At 46.6% G+C, this 26,363-nt stretch overlaps 1 protein-coding gene across 1 annotated transcript in view; it reads left to right on the plus strand.

Moving 5' to 3' along the window:
* The first annotated feature begins 3,984 nt into the window (after positions 1–3,984).
* Positions 3,985–26,363, plus strand: part of ASPSCR1 (ASPSCR1 tether for SLC2A4, UBX domain containing) — a 44,503-nt gene continuing 22,124 nt past the window's right edge. The window contains exons 1-9 of the mRNA XM_066587969.1: positions 3,985–4,090; positions 9,265–9,320; positions 11,103–11,217; positions 13,074–13,177; positions 14,411–14,471; positions 15,754–15,827; positions 15,927–16,404; positions 17,155–17,294; positions 19,868–19,949. Coding sequence (XP_066444066.1) covers positions 4,001–4,090; positions 9,265–9,320; positions 11,103–11,217; positions 13,074–13,177; positions 14,411–14,471; positions 15,754–15,827; positions 15,927–16,404; positions 17,155–17,294; positions 19,868–19,949 — 1,200 coding nt within the window. The 5' untranslated portion in view covers positions 3,985–4,000. The remainder of the gene's footprint in view (positions 4,091–9,264; positions 9,321–11,102; positions 11,218–13,073; positions 13,178–14,410; positions 14,472–15,753; positions 15,828–15,926; positions 16,405–17,154; positions 17,295–19,867; positions 19,950–26,363) is intronic.

The following is a 26,363-nucleotide window of genomic DNA, read 5'->3' on the forward strand; positions in this document are numbered from 1 at the left end:
TGACACATTTACATGCAGGCTTTGGATTTTTGCAGACATTAACCTCTCAAGTGTTGCAGTTGTGCAACATGCATACTGGAAATGACAAGACAGTTTTGCACAGTGCATCAACATAGGACATACATGTATGACATTTATGGAGGGAACCAGGATGATGTACTGGGTCACTACACTATTACTAAGTGAGGAAAAAACAGAATCTCAGCGCCTCACATATAATAAAAATAATCAAATATAATAAATGGTGAGTGTCCACTCACCTGGTGCACAGCGGACCCCTCTGCACAAAGGAGCCACTGGCACCCAGTTTCCACGATAGCTTAACAAAAAGGAACCTGGTCCCTAATCCTAAATCCTAGGAGAGATGTCCCGGGGTAGAAAGCCCTCGCATGGGCTTCAAATATCCAAAATGGCAAACAAGAAAAAAGGACCCCCGCGCTCCGGAACCAGGACCAGACGGCTGTGTCCGTTGAAACGCGTCGCATTAATAAAGTGGAATATTAATATAGACTGTGGTCCTGGTTCCGGAGCGCGGGGGTCCTTTTTTCTTGATTACTAAGTGAGGGCTATAGAAGGGACACTATTATTATTGGTGGCATTGAGAGGGGCATTGGGGGTAGTAGCAAGATGGGAAGAGTATGCAAAGACCAGTCATAGCTGAAAAAGTCTTCATAACAGCCTGGGCCCGGGTAAAGAAAAAAAAAGAAAAGCGTACCTCACCAGAGATATCATCAGAGGAGACGTCACCTGTGATCACTGGAGGTAACTGCACAGTAATCACTGTGTAGAGCTGGTATCTGACTATTTTATGGTGACTGCAATATTTGACCAATTTATCTTCATGCAACTGCACCCCAAGGGGAAAATGTAATTACAGAAGGGGGCCCACAAGGGGGATCTAATTATAGTGAGGGGGGGGGGAGGGCAAAGGGGAATCTAATCACTGTGGGAGCCACAATAGGAACATTATTATTTTGCGACGGGCGCAAAGTGGAAAATGTTACCATGTGGGGGGCATTGGAGGTAGCGTCAAGATGGAAAGAATGTGTAGAGAGGAGTTGTGGCTGGAAGAAGCATTGATGAGGGTCTGGCCTGGATAGAGAGGAAAAGAAGATCCTTTATTCTTTGGGACAAAGTGTATTATAATTTATTTCTGGGAGCACAGTGTATTAGTTTTAGGGCACAGTAAGATATTTCTGAGGGCACAGTGTAGATTATTGATGTGGCACAGTGAGTGGAGCCATTATCAGGCGATACAGTGTATGATGCTATAAGTTTCAGAGGAGCCAAAGATGTCTGAGCCTCAAACTTCACAGACAGGAATTAGCTGGAGAAGTCCTAAAGGTCTGGAACAGATAGAGGACAAAAGGAGTCCAGAGGTCAACACCTGTGAGTCACTCAGTGTCATTGTGTATTCTGTCTCTGTGTCACATTAGTATATCATTAACATGTAAGGTCTGCAGTATTCTAATATGCTATACTACACCTCTCAGCGTGCCCTTACCATTGCTGAGGTCATACTAAGAGCTGGTGAAAATTTCAATGGCATGTGATGGGTGCTAAGTGTACCAAAGCATTATTGGCAACCCCAGAACACAGATCCGACACAAAACACAGGAAGTAAAAACACTGTATGCAGCACTTTCTCTTAAGGCAAAATGCTGGACAGCTCAGCGGAAACCGAACGGACCCCGTTATATTCACCGCAACCCCCGACGCAGATGTGAAACCAGCCTTAACCATAACCATCTCTCTTGTTCCCACTTTCCTCCTCTCCCCTGCTGTAGGTTAGCCACTGCCTCGAAGTTGGCCACATTCGCAAATGCCCATCACCCTGTGAAAGGCTCTCCCAGGTTGGCATCCCTGTAAACAAAAGCTCAATCACACGTGTATGGTCACTGCGAATTACGTGCATTACTATTATCCCATAGACTGTCATTGTGCCGCTCAAACGATGCGCACGGAATAGGCGCGCAAAAAAAATGCACCCATACACACCAAGATAGGCTGTAGGGATGGAACGTACGCAGCAAGTACGCATGTACAGTATTATTAAGTGAAAACAATGCGTGCGGCCAACAGTTACCAGAGACCACATAACACTCGGGCCAATAGAATGTTATACCGGGCTCGCAGAATGCAGATGACACAGTTTTAGAAACTGAAGAGAACCTGCGGTGAGGGCTCTCAGGATCGGTGGTCAATAGATGATTCCTGGGGGTCTGCCACTTGGGATTTCCGTCCATCAGGTGATTCCTGCCACCGCTGCTGACAATGCTGGAAGCAGATAGCGCTATCTGTACAGCAGTGGCCAGTGTTGGTATTACAGGCAAAGCACCTACAAATTCAAGGGACATCATGTGCATCTAAGGCCAGGCTCACACGAGCGTGTGGTGAAATGCTGCGTATGTAACGCAGCGCTTTACCGTGGTGTGAGCCAGATTTTTGACTGCACATGACAACGTATCTCGCGCACGCTGTCCTGCCGTCATCCAGTTTAATCCTTTTTTTTAATTTCGCGCTGTCGCTTAGCTGCACATATGCAGTGTAATTGCGTATGTACAGCGTTTTGTACGCACCCTTAGAGAATAGGCCTCTATCGCTCATAATACACGGTAAAATAGAACATGCTGCGCTATTTTTTACACACGCATTATACGCAATTAATATGTACGCAAGTGTGAAGGGATCAATGAAAATCAATGTACTTTCATTGACTCCATTCACGGCGCATTATGTGAACGTAATACGCAATGAAGGCCGGGCCTACATAAACGTATGTTCACAACGCATAATACGCTGTACCAATCTCCCATGTTTCCACTCACATGAATTGTGTAAAATATGCAAGAAAAAAAAATGGCAGCATATTCTGTTGTGGCGCGTATTATGCCCTCATAAAAGACAAGACAGCGCATGGCGATTGTTGACACACCAGTACGCATGTCATTGCATACTTGCTGTGTGCGTGCCTCTCACATGCGGAACGCCATGAATTACGTCCGTGTGCAGCCGGCATTATGTGACCAGTAACGCGATAATTACAATAACCGATAGACCTCCTCCTGTTTCACCAACCCTCACCGACCGTTCTCACTCATTTTAGGCTAACGGCACGCCGACAAGCGCGATATCATTCGGAGTTACTCTGCCCGATATCGCGCTCAACAACGTGCGTTTTACTTGCGGGTGTGAGGCGATTTTCAGGCAAAAATGCCTGACATCGCTTCTGTGACATTCCGATCCTCTCGCGCAATTGTCATGTCTGATAATCGGAAGTGTTTCCCATTGATTTCAATGGAAAACCTTGCATGCACATCGCACTGCACGCAATGGAGTTAGGCCCCCCTCACACAGGCGCTTTTTTCCGCGCCTACCGGTGTTTTTAGCGCCGTGGTAACTGCGGTATAACGCCCCCATTGTTTTCAATGGAGCCTCTCAGACAGGCACTCGATTTTCTAGTGGTTTGTTCCATTTTTCGGCATTTAGCGCATTAATGATGGGGAGTGCTAAAAGCCACTGAAAACAAAAGTAAATCGCTGCAAAGCACCGCGACCGCAATCGCAGCGCTCTGTCGAATGCCTGTGTGAGGGAAGCCTTAAGGTCCCATTGAAATCAACGAACGCAAAAAAAAATAGGACACGGCATGATTTATTTTCTGTGAGGGAAAACATTGCTCACGTGTAAAGCGGAGTTCATATTTGCGCGAGTTTTGTGCGTCTCACAATACACAAAACTCGCGCAATATTCTTGTAAACCGGCCTTTCTGATATGTTTTCTGCCAACATTTCTTTTTTCCAGCCAAAAGTGAGTCTTGTGACTGGATAATAAGTGTAAATGTCATGTTTTGTACACTGAGGCTGGGGATATGAGAGGCCGCCATAACCTCCTGCTATCAGCATCACTGCAGGCAGGCGCCTCGCCACACAGCAGGTTATGTTCTGTCCACAACATGCGCTTTCAATAAAGTTGGTTGAAAGATTCTGCGACGTCAGGCAATATGGCAGCCAGCGGAGCTGCAGTGTCGGTTTTGGCTCCCAACGGGCGCCGGCAGACGGTAAAGGTGACAGCAGGGACCCCCCTCCTCCAGGTAAGTCGTGCTCCGGTATATAAGGAGCCGTCACTACGTGCAAACACCCGTCCCTGTAGACACCTGACACAGCGCAACGGGAGTCACATGACCCGGCGCATCACGTGACCCCCAGTGTACACCTATCTAGCTTTACTGTATTGGATACGCTGTAGTACTACAACTCCCAGCAGGGACAAGTTGCTGTTACCAGCAGCCATGGTTGAGCTGGGACTTTTAGTTCCACTTAGTTCTGGCCTATCATCACATTAACAGTGTCATCCTGTGGTTGACCACCTCTTCACCCTCCATCGTGCGCCAGCGGCTGACATGGCGGTTACTCATCGCACCGCTTCCGACAGCCAAAACAAATGACTCATTTTTATTGGATCGTTTTCCTTTTCCTATCATTATTATGAGTAAAATTCTTCCAGGAAGAATGGCTCACGGCTGATCTCGTATAGCGGCAGATACGGCGCGCGTGCAGGACGGCGTGCGTTATATGTGCGCAGGAATTCTCAAGAAATTGTGGGGTTTTCAGGAAAATGTTACTTGGGGGGAACTTGTGTTTTTATATAAGTATATTTTTATATTGCGCATAGAGCAGTTAATGTGCTTCTCCGGGCCGGATCAGTCCTTGTACGCGGGGCGCAGCGTTATGGCGGCCTGTGATCAGTCCTTGTACGCGGGGCGCAGCGTTATGGCGGCCTGTCATCAGTCCTTGTACGCGGGGCGCAGCGTTATGGCGGCCTGTCATCAGTCCTTGTACGCGGGGCGCAGCGTTATGGCGGCCTGTGATCAGTCCTTGTACGCGGGGCGCAGCGTTACGGCGGCCTGTGATCAGTCCTTGTACGCAGGGCGCAGCGTTATGGCGGCCTGTGATCAGTCCTTGTACGCGGGGCGCAGCGTTATGGCGGCCTGTGATCAGTCCTTGTACGCGGAGCGCAGCGTTATGGCGGCCTGTGATCAGTCCTTCTACGCGGGGCGCAGCGTTACGGCGGCCTGTGATCAGTCCTTGTACGCAGGGCGCAGCGTTATGGCGGCCTGTGATCAGTCCTTGTACGCGGGGCGCAGCGTTATGGCGGCCTGTGATCAGTCCTTGTACGCGGAGCGCAGCGTTATGGCGGCCTGTGATCAGTCCTTATACGCGGGGCGCAGCGTTATGGCGGCCTGTGATCAGTCCTTATACGCGGGGCGCAGCGTTATGGCGGCCTGTGATCAGTCCTTCTACGCGGGGCGCAGCGTTACGGCGGCCTGTGATCAGTCCTTGTACGCGGGGCGCAGCGTTATGGCGGCCTGTGATCAGTCCTTATACGCGGGGCGCAGCGTTATGGCGGCCTGTGATCAGTCCTTATACGCGGGGCGCAGCGTTATGGCGGCCTGTGATCAGTCCTTATACGCGGGGCGCAGCGTTATGGCGGCCTGTGATCAGTCCTTGTACGCGGGGCGCAGCGTTATGGCGGCCTGTGATCAGTCCTTCTACGCGGGGCGCAGCGTTACGGCGGCCTGTGATCAGTCCTTGTACGCGGGGCGCAGCGTTATGGCGGCCTGTGATCAGTCCTTATACGCGGGGCGCAGCGTTATGGCGGCCTGTGATCAGTCCTTCTACGCGGGGCGCAGCGTTATGGCGGCCTGTGATCAGTCCTTCTACGCGGGGCGCAGCGTTATGGCGGCCTGTGATCAGTCCTTATATGCGAGGCGCAGCGTTATGGCGGCCTGTGATCAGTCCTTATATGCGAGGCGCAGCGTTATGGCGGCCTGTGATCAGTCCTTATATGCGGGGCGCAGCGTTATGGCGGCCTGTGATCAGTCCTTCTACGCGGGGCGCAGCGTTATGGCGGCCTGTGATCAGTCCTTGTACGCGGAGCGCAGCGTTATGGCGGCCTGTGATCAGTCCTTATATGCGAGGCGCAGCGTTATGGCGGCCTGTCATCAGTCCTTGTACGCGGAGCGCAGCGTTATGGCGGCCTGTGATCAGTCCTTGTACGCGGGGCGCAGCGTTATGGCGGCCTGTGATCAGTCCTTGTAAGCGGGGCGCAGCGTTATGGCGGCCTGTGATCAGTCCTTGTACGCGGGGTGCAGCGTTATGGCGGCCTGTGATCAGTCCTTGTACGCAGGGCGCAGCGTTATGGCGGCCTGTGATCAGTCCTTATACGCGGGGCGCAGCATTATGGCGGCCTGTGATCAGTCCTTATACGCGGGGCGCAGCATTATGGCGGCCTGTGATCAGTCCTTATACGCGGGGTGCAGCGTTATGGCGGCCTGTGATCAGTCCTTCTACGCGGGGCGCAGCGTTATGGCGGCCTGTGATTAGTCCTTATACGCGGGGCGCAGCGTTATGGCGGCCTGTGATCAGTCCTTATATGCGAGGCGCAGCGTTATGGCGGCCTGTGATCAGTCCTTATATGCGAGGCGCAGCGTTATGGCGGCCTGTGATCAGTCCTTGTACGCGGGGCGCAGCGGTATGGCGGCCTGTGATCAGTCCTTATATGCGAGGCGCAGCGTTATGGCGGCCTGTGATCAGTCCTTGTACGCGGGGCGCAGCGTTATGGCGGCCTGTGATCAGTCCTTATACGCGAGGCGCAGCGTTATGGCGGCCTGTGATTAGTCCTTATACGCGGGGCGCAGCGTTATGGCGGCCTGTGATCAGTCCTTATATGCGAGGCGCAGCGTTATGGCGGCCTGTGATCAGTCCTTGTACGCGGGGCGCAGCGTTATGGTGGCCTGTGATCAGTCCTTATATGCGAGGCGCAGCGTTATGGTGGCCTGTGATCAGTCCTTATATGCGAGGCGCAGCGTTATGGCGGCCTGTGATCAGTCGCAAGTAAACAACTGAGAAGAGAAAACGCAGAATAGGGGCTTCCTCTTACGGGCGGATTTGTGTTTGCGTGTCTAGTGCAAGGTATTTGCGCTATGAAGGAGGCACTTTGGTGCGCATATCAGCCATGTTGGTGGTATATTTTGTGCCTGCAGGGCCTGTTCATTTACGCACAGTAGAAGGATACGCCCCAAAATGGCTATTTAGCCTAAAGAATTCCAGATGTGTGTTTTTTTCCCTGCGGAATCATGCAGCGTATTGCGTATCTGTGCGCACATCGCACGCCGACTATAGACTTCTGTAGGGGCCTATTATGCGCAAAAGACAGAAAATTTATACGAACCCGTTGATGGTAATAGTTTGTATTCTCTGTGTATTGCGCACGCAAATATGCCCGTAAGGGCACACAGACTGGGAAAAGTAGTAAAAACTCAGATCAGGTGTCAGTGTGCTGTCTGGTGAAAAAAAAAATGGCCGCATCTGGACCCTGACTTTTAAATCGCAGTGTGTGTGTGTGGTGGGGGGGGGTCGTGCGCACATGTGATCAGGTCCTGCGTGCGCAAAAAGTACAGTGCTATGTGCAGATATGCACACACATCTACCTTATTCACTGCGTGAATGCGTTGTGCTGAAGCGTGCACAATTGCGAATCCGTCTGTCGGAAGGACCCCTAAAGGCTGTATTCGCGCATCCAATTTTTTCCTAGTGAGTTCCGTCTGATTCTGGGATGTACGGAACGCGTAGGGAAAATAACGCATTCATTTGAATGGGTTAATTCACGCAGGTGACTTTTCACTTTGACCCGTAGTTCGAGTTTGAAAAGTCATTGCATGTCCCATTTTCGTGAGATTCTTGTTCAAGAATCGCCCACTCATTTCTATTGGGGGGGGGGGGGGCATAAAAAAAGGATCGAAATTGCACGCCATGTGACTGGAATGGGTTAATGCACACATGGGATTTTGCTTTTGGACCAATAGTCCGAGTTTGTATTTCTTATTTTTGTGTAATTTTCTATGGGGGTACAAGTCACATGGCAAGCGATTCCGATCAGTTTTTAACACATTATTACGGGACCAGGACCAGGCCGCGCAAAGCAGAGAATAACAACCGTGGGAAACCGTGCAGAAAATTGCAACAAGATCACACGAAAAACGGTAATGTTTTTCACTGCGCAGAATACATACTAAGCAGGCATTTTTTGACGCTTGTTAAAAAAACATCATGCATAAATGTTTTACTTACATCAGCTTATCTGCGTATGCATTTAAAAAAAACAACAACCGCCATACGCTAGACCAAAACGCCGCACGTCAATTGAGGATAAATGTATCGCAAAAATCAACAAGGTTAATTTTGTGTTTTGCAACTTCCTATTGAATTCCAGCTAATATCTGGCTGGGAAAAAAGCAGTGCGTTTCCTAAAGATGCCGTAAGTGAGGCCGGCCTCACACGACCGGATTCCTATTGCAGAATCTGCCACCGGCGTTTGTGCGGAGGATCGCACGCATTGAAAGGTATATCCTTTTGCTTTTTCCTACACACTCGTGGCAGTAAACTGCCTTTTCCGTGAGTGGAGGAAAAATGGCGCAGCGCTGTATTTTGCTGCGGACGGCCTCCATTGAAGTCAGTGGAGGCTGTCTGACTCACAGCCCATCCGCAATTAACATGCCTGAGGAATTGGGGACAGACTCTTGTAGAGATCTGCCTGGAGTCAGTAAGACTAATAAACGGGCTTGTTCATTAATCTTTGGATATATATAAAATTGCACATCGGACTCTCCACCACCTTAGAGAGCTTGGAACCCCATCTCTTCAGTAACCCCGCTGCTGTACGAGCGGCTTCTACCCCACCTACATGCTGCATCCGCCATTCCCTGTAGTCCCTCGCAGCACTCTGCACCAGGCTGTTAGTCCTTTACTCCATAGTTATTGTTCCTGTCATTTCCGTAGGGGTTTTCTGGCCAAAAACTATTAATCATTGGAACTGGCCGCACAGGATCATTGGTGATCACCTGATCGCCCGGCCCAGCAGGCCGAACGTGTGTCATAGGAGACGGGACCAAGTGGCCTAACTGGCTTCCATCCCCATTTAAAGCAATGGGAGCTGAAGCAGCTAGACCCCTTGTGATCTCCTATGATGCAGCGGCAGCCAGCCCCGGTGATCGGTGGGAATCCCATGCAGCGGGTCCCCAGCGATCAACTAGTCATGACCTATTCTGAGGAGTTTTTGCCTGGAAAACCCCCTTAAAATCGTGTTGTTATATGTACAGCGCCCTGGAACTAATGGCGCCGTAGAATAATAATGTATATTACATAGAGTATTGTCATGTTGTGTCTGATATGGACTTGCTCAGTTCTGATCTGATTCTATTTCCAGGTTCTGGAAGAAGTCTGCAAGAAACAGAACTTTAATCCGAGAGAATATAACCTGAAGTGAGTGCGGAGATCCGGTTCCTGCGTTCTCGTTCATCCCCCGTTGTATACTTCATAGTGTCCACCTATTCGCCATAAAGACCTTTCTTCTTACATTAGTTTCTCTAACCGATGCTCTAATACCTGTAAGGCCCTATTCACAAGGCTGATTTCTATGGGGATTCCGTGTTATTTCAGCTGTACATTGACTGCCATGTAAATCTGCACCGTAGGTCCTACAACCCAAATTATTCTACACATGAATTTTTAAATCCGTGTCACGGGGAAAAAAATGAGCATGTTAATTCTTGATGCAGTTTGCATGTGGATTTGCCCCATAGATTGGAGTAAAATCCATGTGCAGATCTGTATGCAAATTCACAGCAGAGTTCCTTCAATTTCTGCCATGGATTAAGTGTCAGATTCGCTTGGACACAGATCTGGCGTAAGAGATGCCGCCTGCTTTTGTCTTGGACAGTACAAGCACTTGGCTATCTTCAGCAGTCCCATTGAAATAAACAGGACAGTAATGTGCACGGCGCTCCAGTCGGGAACACTTGGGACCTCCATTGTCATGATCATGGGGATCCAAGCAGTCAGATTCCCACCAATCAGATACTTATCCCATGGCATCTGCACCGCGAATCCGGAGTAAATACCGCCGTTACTTCCTATGGAACTCCACTGCTTCCTACACTCGAGCGCAAATCAATTGCAATTTCTGCTCGCGGAGGAAATATCCCAGGATGCTCCATTTTCATGCGGGGTCTTTACGGACAGCTTCGGTTGAAGTCAGTGGAAGCCGTCCAACCCGCAGCCGGCCTGCAATGAACATCACGCCATCAGTAAGCGACAGTGCAGGGGGAAAAAAAGTGTGAAAAAAACCTCTGTGCTGCGCATGTGTGACAGCGAGCTGCCAGGTCCACCCCCAGTATAGAAAAGACGGCGACAGAGCAGGCACGCGTGGACGCTTCTGCTGCCATAGCCGGATTCCGCATACGCAGTCTGGCTCTGCCATGTGCAGGCAGCCTTAATATTTTCAACACGTGTGAGCTGTGATCACCTCTAATATTTCTGGTTGTTACATTTAAATAATAGAATATCTGTCAGTGTCATTTAAAGGGGTTGTCTGCGTTAGAAAACCCTACTCCGGACCCTCATCTGCTGGCCAGGGTGGAGAGCTGTTACAAAGAGTTTCTTTCTGGAGAACCTTGTACTCACATTGCCCCTCTATGTAGTGCAGGTAGCATTGTATGAAAGTTAAAAACCTGCTGCAGCGCCTCCCTACAGATTGCAGCAGGTCACTGTGGGGCTCAGCAGCCGCACTCCTCCAAGGCCTTTCTCACAAGGGCGTAATTATCTGCGCGCCACTTTCGTATCTCTCGCACGCATGATATGTGTATTTGCTGTGTGCTGCCAATCCCTATACTCTATATTGGCGTGTATGTGTGTGTAATATACGTCAAGATAGGACATATCGTGATTTTTTTCGCACGTCTATTTCTCGCGCACAATGTGAGGGGCACAGTTTTTTTTATACGCTCGTGTGAGAGGGGCCGAAGAAAGAGAGATTTTTTTTTTTTCTTTAGAAACTTGAAGTAAGACAGAGCAGAAGCTACAACCCTTATAAGGTGCCCATAGCACACAGCGTGCAAGGAATTCCTCTACCCACACCATATGTTCCTTGTATATACCCATCGCAGGATGTTGATTTAACCGTCGTGTGTCTGCATCGTTCAGTCTGAGGTCTGCATTACTTGTTATAAAATCATTAATAATGCCAGCATTTTCATTCATCTGCAGATTTCAGAGGACGGTCGTGGATCTTTCACTGCAGTGGCGATTTGCCAACCTTCCCAATAATGCCAAATTGGAGATGGTGAGCCGCTCTCAGCAACGTGCTGGAACAGAGAGTACGGTGAGATGCTGTCAGCATGATTCTGGCTTTCTAGCAATGAGAAATATTGATACTTAAGGTCGCTTTCACACGGGCGACAGCGATATAACTGCGAGAAAATGGCAGCGATATTGCATCTGTGTCCTCTGCGATATCGCGATTTCATAGCGCTCTTTTGCCAGAATTTTTGAAGTAGCTTGAAATATAAGCCCTGCCCCGAAAATAAGCCCTAGCTGCATGAAAACAAAACAAAAACAATACATCACCTAAGAGGCGTTGTCCACTTTGCAGTACATCTCTTCTGCAGCTTCGGCAATTGTTTGTAGTCTTCAGGGAGAGCTTCCTGGTCAGGGCTTTCAAAAACCATGCCTCCAGGAAGCACTGCCTCTCATTGGTACTCAAGCACCTCGATAGCTGTGATTGGTTCATCAAGCGCTGGCTCTGAATGGCTGAGCCACGGCACTCGAGAACCAGTCAGAGCCAGCGCTTCCTGGAGGTGGCGTTTTTGAAACCCCTGACCAGGAAGCGATCCCTGAAGACTTTAAACAAGTGCCAGAGCTGCAGATGAGGCGGGCGGCGGAGCAGACAACGCATCTTAGGTCATGTATTGTTTTGTGTTTTTCATGCATCTAGGGCTTATTTTAGGTGAAACGGTAGGATTTCCTCCTGTAAAATTTGCATTGCACTGCACAGAACAGAAAGGAAGGCTCCATAGGGAAACATGAGCTACAAAAATAGCCAATCGCGGCAATATTCAGCAACCCGCGTTTTTTTTTTCCTTGCAATGTAACAGGCTACAAAATACCACTAATGTGAAGGAACCCATCGGAAAGCATGGGCTTCACATACATGCGATTTATAGCGCTGTTGGTGATTTTGTCACCGTGTGAAACCGACCTGAAGCTTATCCTGTTTTTGCACACCCACAGAGAAGCTTTGCCTTTGTTTTGTCTAACTGGTATCATAAATGGATTGTAGATCATCATGCATCTGCCGCCAGCATCACACAGCACATCACTCATGAATTAGTTGTTTTACTCTAAGTCCTATATAGATATAAGCCAACTGTAAGCTTCTATATAAGGACTTTGTCATCTCATTTAATATATATTTAAAAAAAAAAAAAAAAGCAAACACCATTTCTTACTTCTTTTCTGATGCTTCTTAAACTCCGTCACAAAAACTTAAGTGAAATTGCCGCTACCTGATCATTTCCCGTGTAGCTGTCTAAATGTAGTGTTTCATGGTAACCACTTAGGTACATGGACATCTCCACTGTGCTTCAGGGGAGGGTCCGAGCAGTGACCATGAAACAGATTATTAGGCGGGTTGTAACCAAATTGGCTTTTATTAAAACAAGTATTTCAAGCAATGCGTCAATAATTAACGAAGCAAAAGTGTCATTTAGGAGTCTGGGAAATCTGGTTGATCTCTCTGTTCATGTGCTTTGTTAGGGCATTTGTACATCATAGAAGAAGGCTTTTGCTCAGGAGCCTATTTTATAAGCCAGAACAGAAAGATACTCTGAAATCACGGCTCTTGCTCTGGCAGACCTAAGGGATCCATACGTTACATGGTTGTCCATTCATTTGGATGGCTGGCATGTAATCTCACACTTCCCTGCAGGTCAAACAGGTAGGTAGACATGGCTTTCCCTGCAAGATCAGTTGCTTTACTGGACTGCGGCGGCTGCCCCCAAACACATAGGTTCTTCGGCGGACCCCTCCTAGAGTGGTGCATTCTGCTAACTTTAACCTCATATGCATTGCTAACTTTCGGATCTGTGACAACATTTACAATAGATTGTATTGGCTAGTTTTTTTCTCCCTAAATCTTAAAAGAATGTTTAACTTCCATTTTTTGCAATCCTGTCCTAGAAAGTTCGAGTAGCGTTGCAGTTGGAAGAAGGAGCGAGGTTACAGGACGAGTTCCTCTGCAGCCAAAGTCTATGGGAGGTCCTGACCCATTTTTCACAGACTAGGTAAGTCCATCTCCGTTAGCACTCCATCGGATACTACAGTAGTCCTTTATGATATCAGTTACAACATCGAAACGGAGTAGAATAATCATGGATCAGAATTATAAGCTATGACATATAAATACATAACTCAATGGCATATATGTAAAAATAATGCAAAGAAGCAAAATGCATTGTGTTTAACATAACCAAAAAAGATGTATGCATTCATAGTAAAACAGTCATGTTAGGCTGTAGTCTTAGGCCGCCTACACACGGGCGGGTCGGACCCCACATGCGGGATTACCGTAGCGGAGGATGACCCTTGCATATCTTTCTGACGGTTTTCTCCTCTGCTGCGAATGTGCCGGCCGGCACACATGCACAGTATAGAGGACGCCGCGCCATCACGATGGTGATTGCAGAATGGCTGCGGGACGGACAGCTTCCATTGACTTCAACCGAAGCCGGCCGTGCGTAGCCTGCACAAAATAGTAGCATGCTGCGATTATTCCCACGCGAGTGTGAAGTCACAATCGATCTATGCTCGTGGGCAGGAAATCGCATATTCTCATAGCATGCTACGGGCTGGATTTACTGCAGAATCCGGAGATGGAATCCTGCTCCAGATTTCGCAATGCATATCCGCCAGTGTGCAGGAGGCCTAAAGCAAACAGTACACCTTGACCAGAACATCCCTATACATTCATTTGTTTAGTCACGCCAGTGATAGACTGTCCATCCCCATGGGTTTGTGTGGTGTTCGTCGCTTAACCTGGAAACTTTTGCAAACTTGGCAAAAGTTTCCTGTCGCTAATTAATTACTTCAGGGCTTCCACCATACATAGTTCTTTGGTCATGGTTATATTATGGTCTACCATGGTCAAGCAACCTCAATATTTCTGTATGGGAACAATCCCTAGAAGGCTTACATGCTTAGAAATCTTGTGATTGAGGATGACTTCTCATCAGTGATGATTCTCACAGTAGAGAAGTCGTCTCTCTGAAGCCCACCAGAAATGGCAAGTGCAGCAAAGCAAGAAACAAATGTAACTAAGAAAGTACAGAATAGCATTGTAAACAACCTGACGGACAGAGAAAACCCCAGGATTTATGTTTTATTTAGTAAAAACACGAGTTTTCCCCCGGTCTTGTTTTCTCTGGGAGGTATGGTTATTCTGGCTGTCAGCTGCAAAAATATGAGATGATTCTGTCTGCTTTTTAAGGTTTAGTATTAGTGATGTTTATATTTTTTAGGGTGTTTTTGGAAGATATTGCTCCTGGAAGCGTTGCCGTATGCATTTATATGCGCGATGAGGTAAGGTGATGCACAAGCGGGAGAATACAGACCCAGACAGCTCGTTAACGAGTGATTCATTTACTCCTGTGTTTCCAGCTCGCACCTCTCCGCATCCTAAAAGGTCTGATGTACGACAGTGGCCAGAGAGAGTCCCATCCACAGGCTTTGAAGTTCTAATAAAAGTGCATCATTAAAATGGGTTTAAAAGGAACACAGATGACTTCATTATATAGTTGGCATTGCACTGTGTGTGCCCAACTTCTCTTAAAAGGACATGGCTCAAGTTGGATCAAATGAGAAAGCTGCTTGTAGCTACGGACATTAGTGTTATCATAGGAATATTTTGTTCAGTGTTTTGAATGTTCCTACATTTATATTCTGATCAGCAAGCCCTATAATATGTGCTGCTGGGTGGTTGGCCACATGGGAACGAGCTATTAAAGGCGGTTTTCAGGTTTATGCTATTGACCAATTCTCAGGGAATGTCATCAATAGTAAATCGGTTGAGAGCTGACACAGAATGGGAATGAGCCTGCAGTACCATTTTGGGCCACTGAACAAAGTACAGAGATGTTGGCTTCTGGCATACAGCGGCTCCTCCAGACGCTAGTGCAGCAGCTTTGGCAAACAGTTGATTGATGGTGGTATCAGGCGGCGGATCTCTGCTGATCTGCTATTGATGATTTATCCAGGCTGCGGCGCTCCGGCAGGCTTCCGTGTAGTCCTCAATGCCAACGGAGCATCTCTTGCTGGTGAAGGGGCTTGAATACCCCGCTCCAGCAAGCGATTGCTCTGATTGGTTCAGGAGCACTGCCTCAGCCAATCAAAGCCGGTGCTCGATGAACCAATCACAGCCATTCAATGATGTCATTCATTGAATGGCTTTGATTGGTTCATCGATCGTAGAGTTATGCAATGTAGCTAGGACTTATTTTTTCGGGTAGTGCTTATATTTCGAGTCCTCTCCTTCCCCAATAAATCAGGGTAGGGCTTATTATTGGGGTCTGTCTTATTTTCTTGGAAACACAGTATGTGTAAATTGGGTTTTGAAGGCTTCATTCCAATGTATTGTATTGTGCTAACCTGCATCAAACACATCTGAGCATGATCTTAGAGCTATGGTGAAGCTGGATATAGATATGACTTTTTTGTTAAGAGATCCACAGAAAATGCTTGTGATGCCTGACTGATGGTCCCATGATGAACTGAAGGATCAGGAATGTTGGGTTTCTGTGTGTGAACAGGATTTTGGCTGCCAAGGTAGACTGTAATTGTGAATGAATCCTATACTATTTCCCAGGTCTCAGGTGAGCAGTCTTTGAAACAGACCACCCTCCAATCTTTGGGTCTTACTAGTGGAAGTGCCATAATCAGGTGAGTATTTTTGCTCATTGTTATCTAAAGTTTGAGTATCGTTCAGATTTGGCATTGTCTACATAAAATCTAACAACAACCTCTGTCTGTGTCCACAAGGTTTGTAGTGCGAAAACATGAGCCATGTATGAACAAGCAAACTGTGATACTTCCAGACGAAACAAAAAAGTGCACTTCAGTCCATAAGACAGAGTTAGGAAGTCCTCCAGTAACTGTGAAAGCAGTAGAGAAACCTGCTGCAAGTCCGAAGGAGCAGCATTCCAGGGACACTACTAAGCTAGATGAACCTAGTCTTGTAAAGCCAGCAGATGATGGGTTATCTTCAGCAACGTCTATTAAGCAACATAATGTGACGGACATACAGCCAGATTTGGAGTTTGATATGCCTGGACCCTCCTCAGCTCAACCTCAGGTGACTTCATTTATGCCTTTCCAAGGAGGTGGCCATCGTCTAGGAGGTGCTAATGTCCCAACAGAAGCTAACATGCTAACTGCCACAGCCCAAGAGCCTTTTCAGAGTCCAGGCCCTTCTAAGCCAAAGAAATCCAAGACAGACGGAGAGGAAAATGCTTCAGGGGTGAGCATGACTTTGTTGGGATTGCTATAATACCAGGCTGGGCTAACATGTATTACATCTAAGGGTGTTTCTCGGGACTATAATATTGATGGCCCATCCTTAAGATATCAGATATCCTTAGTATCGGTGGGGGGGTTTACTCCTTGCACCCCCACTATTCAGCTGATTGGAGGCCTGCAGCGCTCCAGGGAGCATATTTTGTATTTCAGCCGCACTTCAGTAGCGGTGAGCAATTCCAGCGACCTGATTGGTTGTTGGGTACACACCCCCCGTTTGGAGATGTGCACGAGTGGGCGACCCGTTTAAGCAGCAGCACGGCCATAGGAGGGTCGGCAACTAACCCTAACACTAAAGCCTAACCCCTAACCCTAAACCTAACCCCCCGCGGGTCTCGTAAACTAGTACTCGTGCAGATCTCCAAAGGGGGGTGTGTACCCAACAACCAATGAGGTCGCTGGAATCGCTCACCGCTACTGAAGTGCGGCTGAAATATAATATATGCCTCCAGGGAGCACCGTGTCCTCTTTATTGTATCAAGCACAGCACCTTACATGTGGTAGTGGCTGTGACTGGTATTACAGCACACTACAGCTTAGTCCCATTTAATAGGACTACGCTGCAATACTATTCAGTACATCCACTACTGGTACTTTGCCATCTGATAGTGGTAGCTGCATCAATATTGTAGTCCTGGAATACTTCGGAAATGTCTAAAATCTTGACTTTGGGGTGTCTTTATTTCTTTTTTAGCCAATAGATAGAGAGACGCTTGTGTGCCACTTGGATTTGGACCAAAAAGGGAGTGCCAGTACTCAGGAGCTTCCAGATGACTTTTTTGAGGTCACAATGGATGATGTCAGGAGAAGATTTGCTGAACTCAGAAGTGAAAGGTGAACAATCATGGTTTTGTATGCTTTTGAGGGGGTGTTCCCACAGCGTTATTTACTATGCTGCAGGTTTTCTGTCTGGGGGTTACCTCACAGGTGCCAAAAACAGAATTATTACAGAAGCCCCGAACAGAAAGGAACAGAAGCGTTCACTGTCATTAGTGAAACGGAAACCACTTTGGTGTTCGTTTGGCATCTGTTCGTTTCTGTTATATTTGGAGTATGGACTAATATAGTTGAGTACACTAATCTATACTCCAAATATATTGGAATTGAATTGAATCCTTTTAAAACGGACACCAAAGTGGTGTGTGTTTCACTAATGACAGTGAATGGTTCTGTTCCTTTCTGTTTTAGGGTTTCCATCACATTGCTGTTTGCGGCACCTGAGAGGTGACACCCAGAATCCCACAGCGTAGTGAAATACATAGGGGAACGCTCCCTAAGCCTGGAGTATGTCTTGAAGGTTTTCTCCTCACTTAAACGGCATTCACTGTTCCCCATTATCAGCTATATCTGGCTGGAGAGAAGTGGTGTTCTTTAACCCCTTGAGTGGCACGCCTGGAAATTTTCCGGGACGAGCTCCACTGCCGATAGTGATATAGCCCGGAAGATTTCCGGGCTATGTATCACTATGGGAGCTGCAGAGCACAATGCCACAAGTTGTGACAGTGTGCTCTGCCTGCACAGACCCACAGAGAACAAAGCAGGACATTGAGAAGCAGGAAGATATTGCTGATATGCCGGCAATCTTCTGCTTCTAAGTCTCCTGCTTTGTTTATAGGTTGCCATAGAGACCATCGGCTTGTCAGAAGCAAGCCGATGATCTCTGTGGCAGGGAGAGCTGGTGCTTGGCTGTCAGAGGACATCTAGGCACCAGCTCTTACTGCAGAGATCAGAGAAAACCTCTGATCTCTGCTGTGTTAACCCTTTACATGCTGCAGTCTATGTGACTGCAGTATGTAAATGGCTGTCACTGCAGCATGTAAAGGGCTGTCACCATCAGACCCCCGGAAAGTGATCAGGGGGTCCTGATGGGTCCCTGTGGAAGTCCCCTAAAGAGACAAAAATTTAAAAAAAGTAAAAAAATTATAAAAAAATAAATAAAAATAAAAACACTTGTCTCCCTTTACTTTGTAAAAAATGTAAAATAAAATCACACATGTGGTATCCATGCGGCGTAATGACCCAGAGAAGGAAGTTGGTACATTATTTAACCCCTTAATGACATGGCCCCTTTTTTTCTTTTTTCCCCATTTCTTTTTTTCCTCCCCGAAACATAAAAACTGTATAAACTTGGTATCACCAGAATGGTGCTGACTCAGAGAATAACGTTATCACATTATTTATTCTGCATGTTGAACGCCGTAAAAATGAAATCCAAAAAACAAATGGCAGAATTTCTTTTTTTCCCCCCAATCTCCCTACAAATGTTTTTACAAAAGTTATGTAATACATTATATATACCCAAAAATGATGCCATCAAAAAGTACAACTTGTCCCGCAAAAAACAAGCCCTCATATGGCCTGGTCAATGGAAAAATGAAAAAGTTATGGCTCTTGGAACGCAACTGCAAAATTAGTTGAAATTCAATGATTAGACCATTTAAAAAAACCTGCCGTGGTGGGCACGACAGGGTGGTAGGAAACCCGCCACTCAAGGGGTTAATAGGACTGATAATGAGAGAGAACCCCCCCCCCCCCCCCCCCGAAACACATTAATGTGGGATTGATATTAGCAACTTTTTTATAAGCTGCAGGCTTTATTTTTAATAATTCTATCATGTGAATGGTAGATGTTGTAAATAACAGGGGCCACCACTGATAACGAGAATGAGGGGTCCTCACTGTTTTCCTAAGATCTGAACAAGAGTTGCTATACAGAGAAATGTAGCTCAGCCTCTTTTAAATGAATGGCACTGAGCTATCTAATGTCACTTGTTATGGCCATAACACCCCTTTAGATCTGGCCGTACCCCCAAGATACAGAGGAAAATTCATGAAACATTCGAAAAGAAAATCTGCCTTTGTTGCCCATAGCAGCCAATCACATCGCAGCTTTCATTTCTCATAGTGCTCTAAAAATATGAAAGCTGCTCTGTGATTGGTTGCTATGGGCAATAGAGACTAAATTTTCTTTCAGATAGGTTTCTTAAATCTACTCCACAGAATCTACAGATGACTAGAGATAAACGAACGTGCTTGTTTAGGCCAATTACTCGAATGAGCATTGCTTTTTTTCAAGTAACTGCCTACTCGGGCGAAAAGATTCGGGGGGCGCCACGGGATGGGAGGCGGCGAGGTAAAGCGGAGGGGAGCAGGGGGGAACAAGGGGGAGCTATCTCTCTCCCCCTCACCCCCGGCGCCCCCCCGAATCTTTTCGCCCGATTTGGCAGTTACTCGAAAAAAGCGATGCTCGATCGAGTAATTGCTCTAAACGAGCACGTTCGCTCATCTCTACAGATGACCATTATGGTTTCCCACTCAGTGTTAGCTGTCATTTAATTCCACTTATGAAAAATATATATAGTTTTGAAGTGGTTAGAAGATGCCTATAATATAATTTCTCTCATTAGGAAGCGGCTTGAAGAAGCTCCGCTAATGACTAAAGCTCTGAGGGAGGTACAACTGAAGGAGAAACTGGAGAGGTATCCAAAGGTAGGATCCGGAAAGCTGCAGTGCAGACCTGAGAATGAATGAAAGAGGCTGCAGTAAAGTTTTCATACACATTAGATTAACATTGGCTGCTCAAGTTGCTGAAAAGGGGGGGGGCAAAAAGTGAGAACAAGAAGCATAACTTCTTTAACTTACGCATTAAATACCTGCCCACTGCAATGCCATCATTCTGGTCCTCCTCACTGGTCGTTGTTTACATGGCTGCAGTTGTGACATGTCTGTACAGCTACATAACTGCTACAGCCCCTTTCTAGCCGCAGCGGTCTAACGCATTTTAACACAGAAGCCAGTGATTGGCTGCTGTGGTTATGTAGGTATTCAGACATGTCACTGCTGCAGTCATGTAAACAAAGGCGGTGGACTGGTTGGATCCTAGGATTTAAAGGGGTTGTCCCGCGAAAGCAAGTGGGGGTATACACTTCTGTATGGCCATATTAATGCACTTTGTAATATACATCGTGCATTAAATATGAGCCAAACAGAAGTTATTCACTTACCTGCTCCGTTGCTGGCGTCCCCGTCTCCATGGTGCCATCTAATCTTCAGCGTCTAATCGCCCGATTAGACGCGCTTGCGCAGTCCGGTCTTCTTCTTTTCTGAATGGGGCCGCTCGTGCCGGAAAGCGGTTCCTCGTAGCTCCGCCCCGTCACGTGCCGATTCCAGCCAATCAGGAGGCTGGAATCGGCAATGGACCGCTCAGAAGCCCTGCGGTCCACCGAGGGTGAAGATCCCGGCGGCCATCTTCACCAGGTAAGTAAGAAGTCACCGGAGCGCGGGGATTCAGGTAAGCACTGTCCGGTTTTCTTTTTTAACCCCTGCATCGGGTTTGTCTCGCGCCGAACGGGTGGGCTATTGAAAAAAAAAAAAACCCGTTTCGGCGCGGGACAACCCCTTTAACGAGTAAATAATGCTGCCTTTATTATTTTTTCACATTTTCCCCATTTTGTCGAATTTTGAAACCCTTTTAAGTGTACATTCATGTGGAGTGTAATTGTTGTGGATTTTGATGCAGATTTTAGTGCAGAAACTGCAGCAGAATTGAAAGGTTGAAATCTGTGGATCTGCATCTAAAAACACGTCAAAATGTGCAGCACAAAATATACTGTGGATTTTGGTGGAGATCCGCTCCAAAATCCACAACATGTGGACGTTCCCCTTAGGCTGGGTTCACACAGGGCGGATTTGCCGCGGTTTTGCCGCGGATTGCCGTTGCATATCCGCACTGCGGCAAAACCGCTGCGTTTGCAGTGCAATGCAGCACAAATGAGATTTGCCAAAAAGCTGTTCTCACAGGACGGATTTTTTCCGCACAGCCGCAGTGCAGAAATGCAACTGCGGCGCGGTTTTAAAAGATGCAGCATGTTCATTCTTAGGTCGTTTCCGCAGCGCTTTTTTGTCCATAGACCTCTATGGACGCAGCCAAAACTGCACCAAATACGCGACAAAAGTTAAAAACCGCTGCGGAAAAAACCGCTTGCGGATTTTTCCGCACGAAAATCCGCAGCAAAATCCGCAACCCAAAATTCACCTTTTGAAGCGGTTTTGGCGCAGAAGCAGTTCTGCTGCGTCAAAACCGCAACAAATCCGCCCTGTGTGACCCTAGCTTAAATGTTAGTTGAACCCACTGATCATCTTATATTTATGGGGACCGTCGGACTCTCCTTACAGCAGATGTCGGAGGAAGAAGGGTTGGGCAGATGGAGTTCAGTATGCCCAATCCTTTTGTTCTCAGGAGAAACTAGCTACTGTCAGAAGTGTCTGGCAGTGACTTGCTCCATTCTCCACATTGGAAACACGTGCGTTCTTTGCCAAGTGTGTGTATATGTGTGTGTGATATATAAAAGTCCACGCATCCCTGTTAAAACCCCATGTTCTTGTCATGTTAATAAATTTGACAAAGATGAGTTATTTCTGGTTCATTTCCACCTTCTATGTGTTATCTGTACAGTTCCAATGAAAAACAAACTGCAATCATTTAGTGTAGAAAAATAAAATAATAGTGAAATAATGTGGTTACATAAGTGTGAACCCCCTCTTATATTTGGGGATGTGGTTGTGTTCAGAATCAGCCAATCACATTTAAACTCATGTTAACAGTAGTCAGTACTCCGCTGCCATTACACACGGTGTTTCTGATTTCCCCCATATAAAGTTCATCTCTTCTAGTTGGATTTTTCTGACATTTTCTTAGTTGGTCCATAAAGCGCTTACAGCATATCAAGCGATCTGATTGTTGGAAGGTATCAGTCAGGAGAAGGGGAACAAAAATGTCCAAGGCATTACATATACCGTGAAACACAGTGAAGACGGTCATCAAGAAGTAGATTAAATTAAACAGTGACATTACCAAGAACTGGATGTTCGTCAAAAATTAATAAAAAGACCGGAAGAAAATTGGTGCAGGAGGCTGCCAAGAGGCCCACAGCAACATTAAAGGAGCTGCAGGAATTTCTAGCAAGTACTGGTTGTGTAGTGCATGTGACAACCATCTCCCTTGTTCTTCATATGTCTGGGCTGTGGGGGAGGGGGCAAGATGGAAGGCTCTTCTAACAAAGAAAAGCATCCAAGTTCGTTTACGTTTTGCCATAATCTACATAAAGTCTGAAGTACGTGGGAAAACGTGTTCTGGTCTGATGAGACCGAAGTTGGACTTTTTGGCCATTAATTCAAAAGGTATGTTTGGTAGAAAGCAATCACCAAAAGAACGTCATACCCGCAGTGAAGATGGCAGTATTATGTGTGGGGCTGTTCTGCTGCTGGAACTGGAGCTAGTCAAGTTGGAGGGAATTATGAACACTTCCAAATATCAGTCCATGTTGGTACAAAACCTTCAGGCCTCGGCTAAAAAGCTGAAGATGAAGAGGAATTTCACCTTTCAGCATGACAACAATCCAAAGCACACTTCTGCAGCAACAAAAGAATGGCTTCGCCAGAAGAAGATCAAAGTTTTGGAATGGCCCAGCCACAGCCTAGACCTGAATCCCATTGAAGATCTGTGGGGTGACCTGAAGAGGGCGCTACCCACGAGATGCCCTCACAATCTGATAGATTTGGAGTGCTTTTGAAAGGATCAGTGGGCAAAGATTGCCTAATCCAGATGTGCCATGTTGATAGACACCCTTCCCCAAAAAAGAATGCTGTCATAAAGTCAGAGTACATCAACAAAGTATTAGTTTTAGTCATATTTAGTCAACGATGATCTCCATAGACGGGGTAGTATATTGGCTTTAGGAGTGTTTACACATAGTTGGCATTTCCCTGTATTGCACTGTGAACACTATACAGGTTGCATTAAGCAGCTGATAACCCTCTAGTGGTAAGGATTAAGGACCCCATGGGTTGATGAGAATCTTCTGTTTGAATGAATGCAATATTTTGGAGAGTCTTCAGTGAATCGCAGTCGGTCTTGATCCATTCTTATATTTCCACTGTTGGCTGTGTATAAACAGCAGTTGTTCACTTAGGGATTAATGATCCCCAAAACAGCTGCTTCTTCTCAACAAAGTAGATGAAGTCATTGCTTTTATGAAAATACATATCAGATAGCTGTATACTACTTCTGGCATAGGTGATATTGTCCTGTCAGTTTGACTTGGAATATAAAGTTGTTGTATGAGATTAGAAGAACGTATTTTTTTTCAGACACAGCGCCACTCCTGTCCATAGGCTGTGTCTAGTAAGACAGCTCAGCGTCATATGGTCATTTCTAAATTTCCCTAGAATAGTCTGCCAGATTATAAAAAATTAACTAGGAGCCATTGACTATTGGACTGAAAATGTTAGGCACCTAATGAAATTTGTAGTTGCTAAATTCAAATATCATCCAAAGCCCCCCTTCGAGTAGGCATCTACACATCCAGAGCTGCATTCCCTCACTGTATAGTAATCCCATCCAGAGCCGCATTCCCTCTCAATATTATAATCCCATTCACATGAGCACAGGCCATGACACAGGCCAAGCCCAGGAGCCAAGTTCACACACACCCCCTCCCCACTTGCAGTAATCATACATAGGAGCTGCTGTGGCATGCCTTACATTATATACTTTCCCTTATTGAGGCAGGCATTGATGACTAGGACTCCTCAGCAGAAGCACAGCACCACTGAGGAAATGTGACTGAGTCAAGGCTCTGTTCTTCTGGGAGACATGCCTAGCATGCCACACATCTGTTAGATGCAGAGTAGATTTTTCTGGAAAATCTTGTCGCCATTTGCAAGATCTTGAGTGCACTGGTGACCGTTTCATTCTCCAGCCCTGTGTAAACATGCTCCTTCAGCGGAACAGAACAGGGACATTGAGTGGAGGAGATAAGCTGCTGTTCTCTTGGTTGTTGATAGACCAATCTGATTTGACTGGTGGTGAACCCCCACAGCAAGGCTTCTGGACCTCCTGTGACCTGTTGTGGCACTCGGTGGTCTCGTCTTGTTGGCTCATCTCTTCACGACCTTGTACTTGTGGTTCATCGGGAAAGTGTTAGATAGGCTGTCATTTATGAAACCCTCTTCTTGGAAAGGCAACCATGCCATGACTGCAACGTGCCATGAGTCACTGAGCTATCAGTGATCTACTGCTAATGACTTTCCATTGCGTAGGCTTCATGTTTTGCACCTGTTGGGTATCTTTCCACTCTGCGCCATCCATGCCAGCATGAAGTATGAGGGAAGCTTGAGATCATTGCAGACAGATTTTTCCATCCTTTTTCTCCCCGTACTTGGCTCCGTTTCCAGCCAAATCATTGCATGGCACCAGAAATAGCTTCTTATATGGCCATCTTAAGGGGTATTTCATATACACCGTGCTGTGTTTCTGTCAGGAAGGTTTTATAGCATTCGGCTGAAAGTGTTGCAATCAAATCAAATGTGAGATACAGATGTTTCCTCTATAAAGTGCTGGAAGAGAAGCCTGCGGATATTAAGCAGCATTTTATACATACTTAAAAATGCTTATAGGTCGCATTGTAATAAACACAAGTTACCTGGTGACAAGTCCCTGCTTTCCAGAATATGGGCGAATGAAGATTAAAAATCTGTCCCGTCTATTTAAAGGGAACCGGCCACACCCAGCCAGCACTATAAATGAACTTATGGTGCCTATAGGACAGGGAACGTGGAGTCTGGGGGTACTTGATATACTTACCCAGATCTCGTTTTCACTTGCTTTCACACCAGGATGTTAGCGATCAGTCTTTGAGCGTGACCCTTCTCCATAGAGAACAGTATGTGCGCACTAAGGGAAAGCGCGTGTACCGCCTGAAGAAGAGTCGCACTGACAGACCGAGCGCTAACTTTCAGGGGTTACAGTGAGTGAAGGGGAGCCGGGCAAGTTTAATAAGTACACCCCGGGACTCTACGTTTCCTGCCCCGTAAGCACCATAGCTTTAGTTTATGGTGCCTATCGGACGTGACGGGATCCCTTTAAGATCTTGTGTTATGACTATAGCCTTATGACAATTTTGTAAATAAAAACTGAACGCACAAATAATCGTTAAATCGTGCGAAAATGGACGATAATTGTAAAGTGGCCAATGACTGAATTATTATTCCTTCACTTGTATTGTTCGTTTTAGGCAAGCATAAAAATCATCGTTCGTCATCTGCCAGTCGTTTCGTGTAAAAGACGATCGTTCAGTGGGTCACAAACCATTCCCGGCCGTTTCCAGACTCCTCTGATAGACTAAACAAGCTATGGCCAAAATATGACCCAAAAATGTAAACGATCCTCTGCGTGTGTAAACGGACATTGTTTGAAAGCAAACAACTCCTTTGCTCGTTCCAGCAATTAACCCCTTACAGTTTTGTCATGGAGGTTCGGGGTGTGCATGGAGGGGGATCAGGGATCACCGATGAGCGGAGCTGTTAACCCTTTAAATGCCGTTTTCAATTCTGGAAGCAGCATATAAATGCGCCAATTGATGTTTGGGGGGTACCGAACAGCCCCCTGCGATAAGATTGCGGGATGCCGAGCGGTTGCCATGGCAGCCGGGGGCCTTCTGTAAGCCCCCGGGGCTGCCAGGTCAGATTGCCCATCAAGCCATGCCTGTGGTGTGGCTTGATAGATTGCATGTCTGATCATGGTATAATGTAACACTATGGTATTACATCATACTGCAGGAGTGATCAAACCATTACAAGTTCTCGTCCCCTATGCGGGCTAAAAAAAAAAAATATGTAAAGATCGCTTTTAAAAAGCTTTATCCATTATTAAAAAAATAAAACTTAATAAAGTTTTAAAAACCCTCGGCCCGCAATAAACAAGCCCTCAGACAGCTACGTTGATGGATTTTTAAAAAAGTGTGTGTGTCGGGACACAAAAATGAAAAAAAGGCCAGATCACTAATTGCTCCGTGTGGAAGTGTTCCTCTTGGGAATGTCTAAGAGTTGCTATATGTGCCTTAT

This window comes from Eleutherodactylus coqui, chromosome 13, assembly GCF_035609145.1.
Source record: "Eleutherodactylus coqui strain aEleCoq1 chromosome 13, aEleCoq1.hap1, whole genome shotgun sequence".
NCBI lineage: Eukaryota > Metazoa > Chordata > Amphibia > Anura > Eleutherodactylidae > Eleutherodactylus > Eleutherodactylus coqui.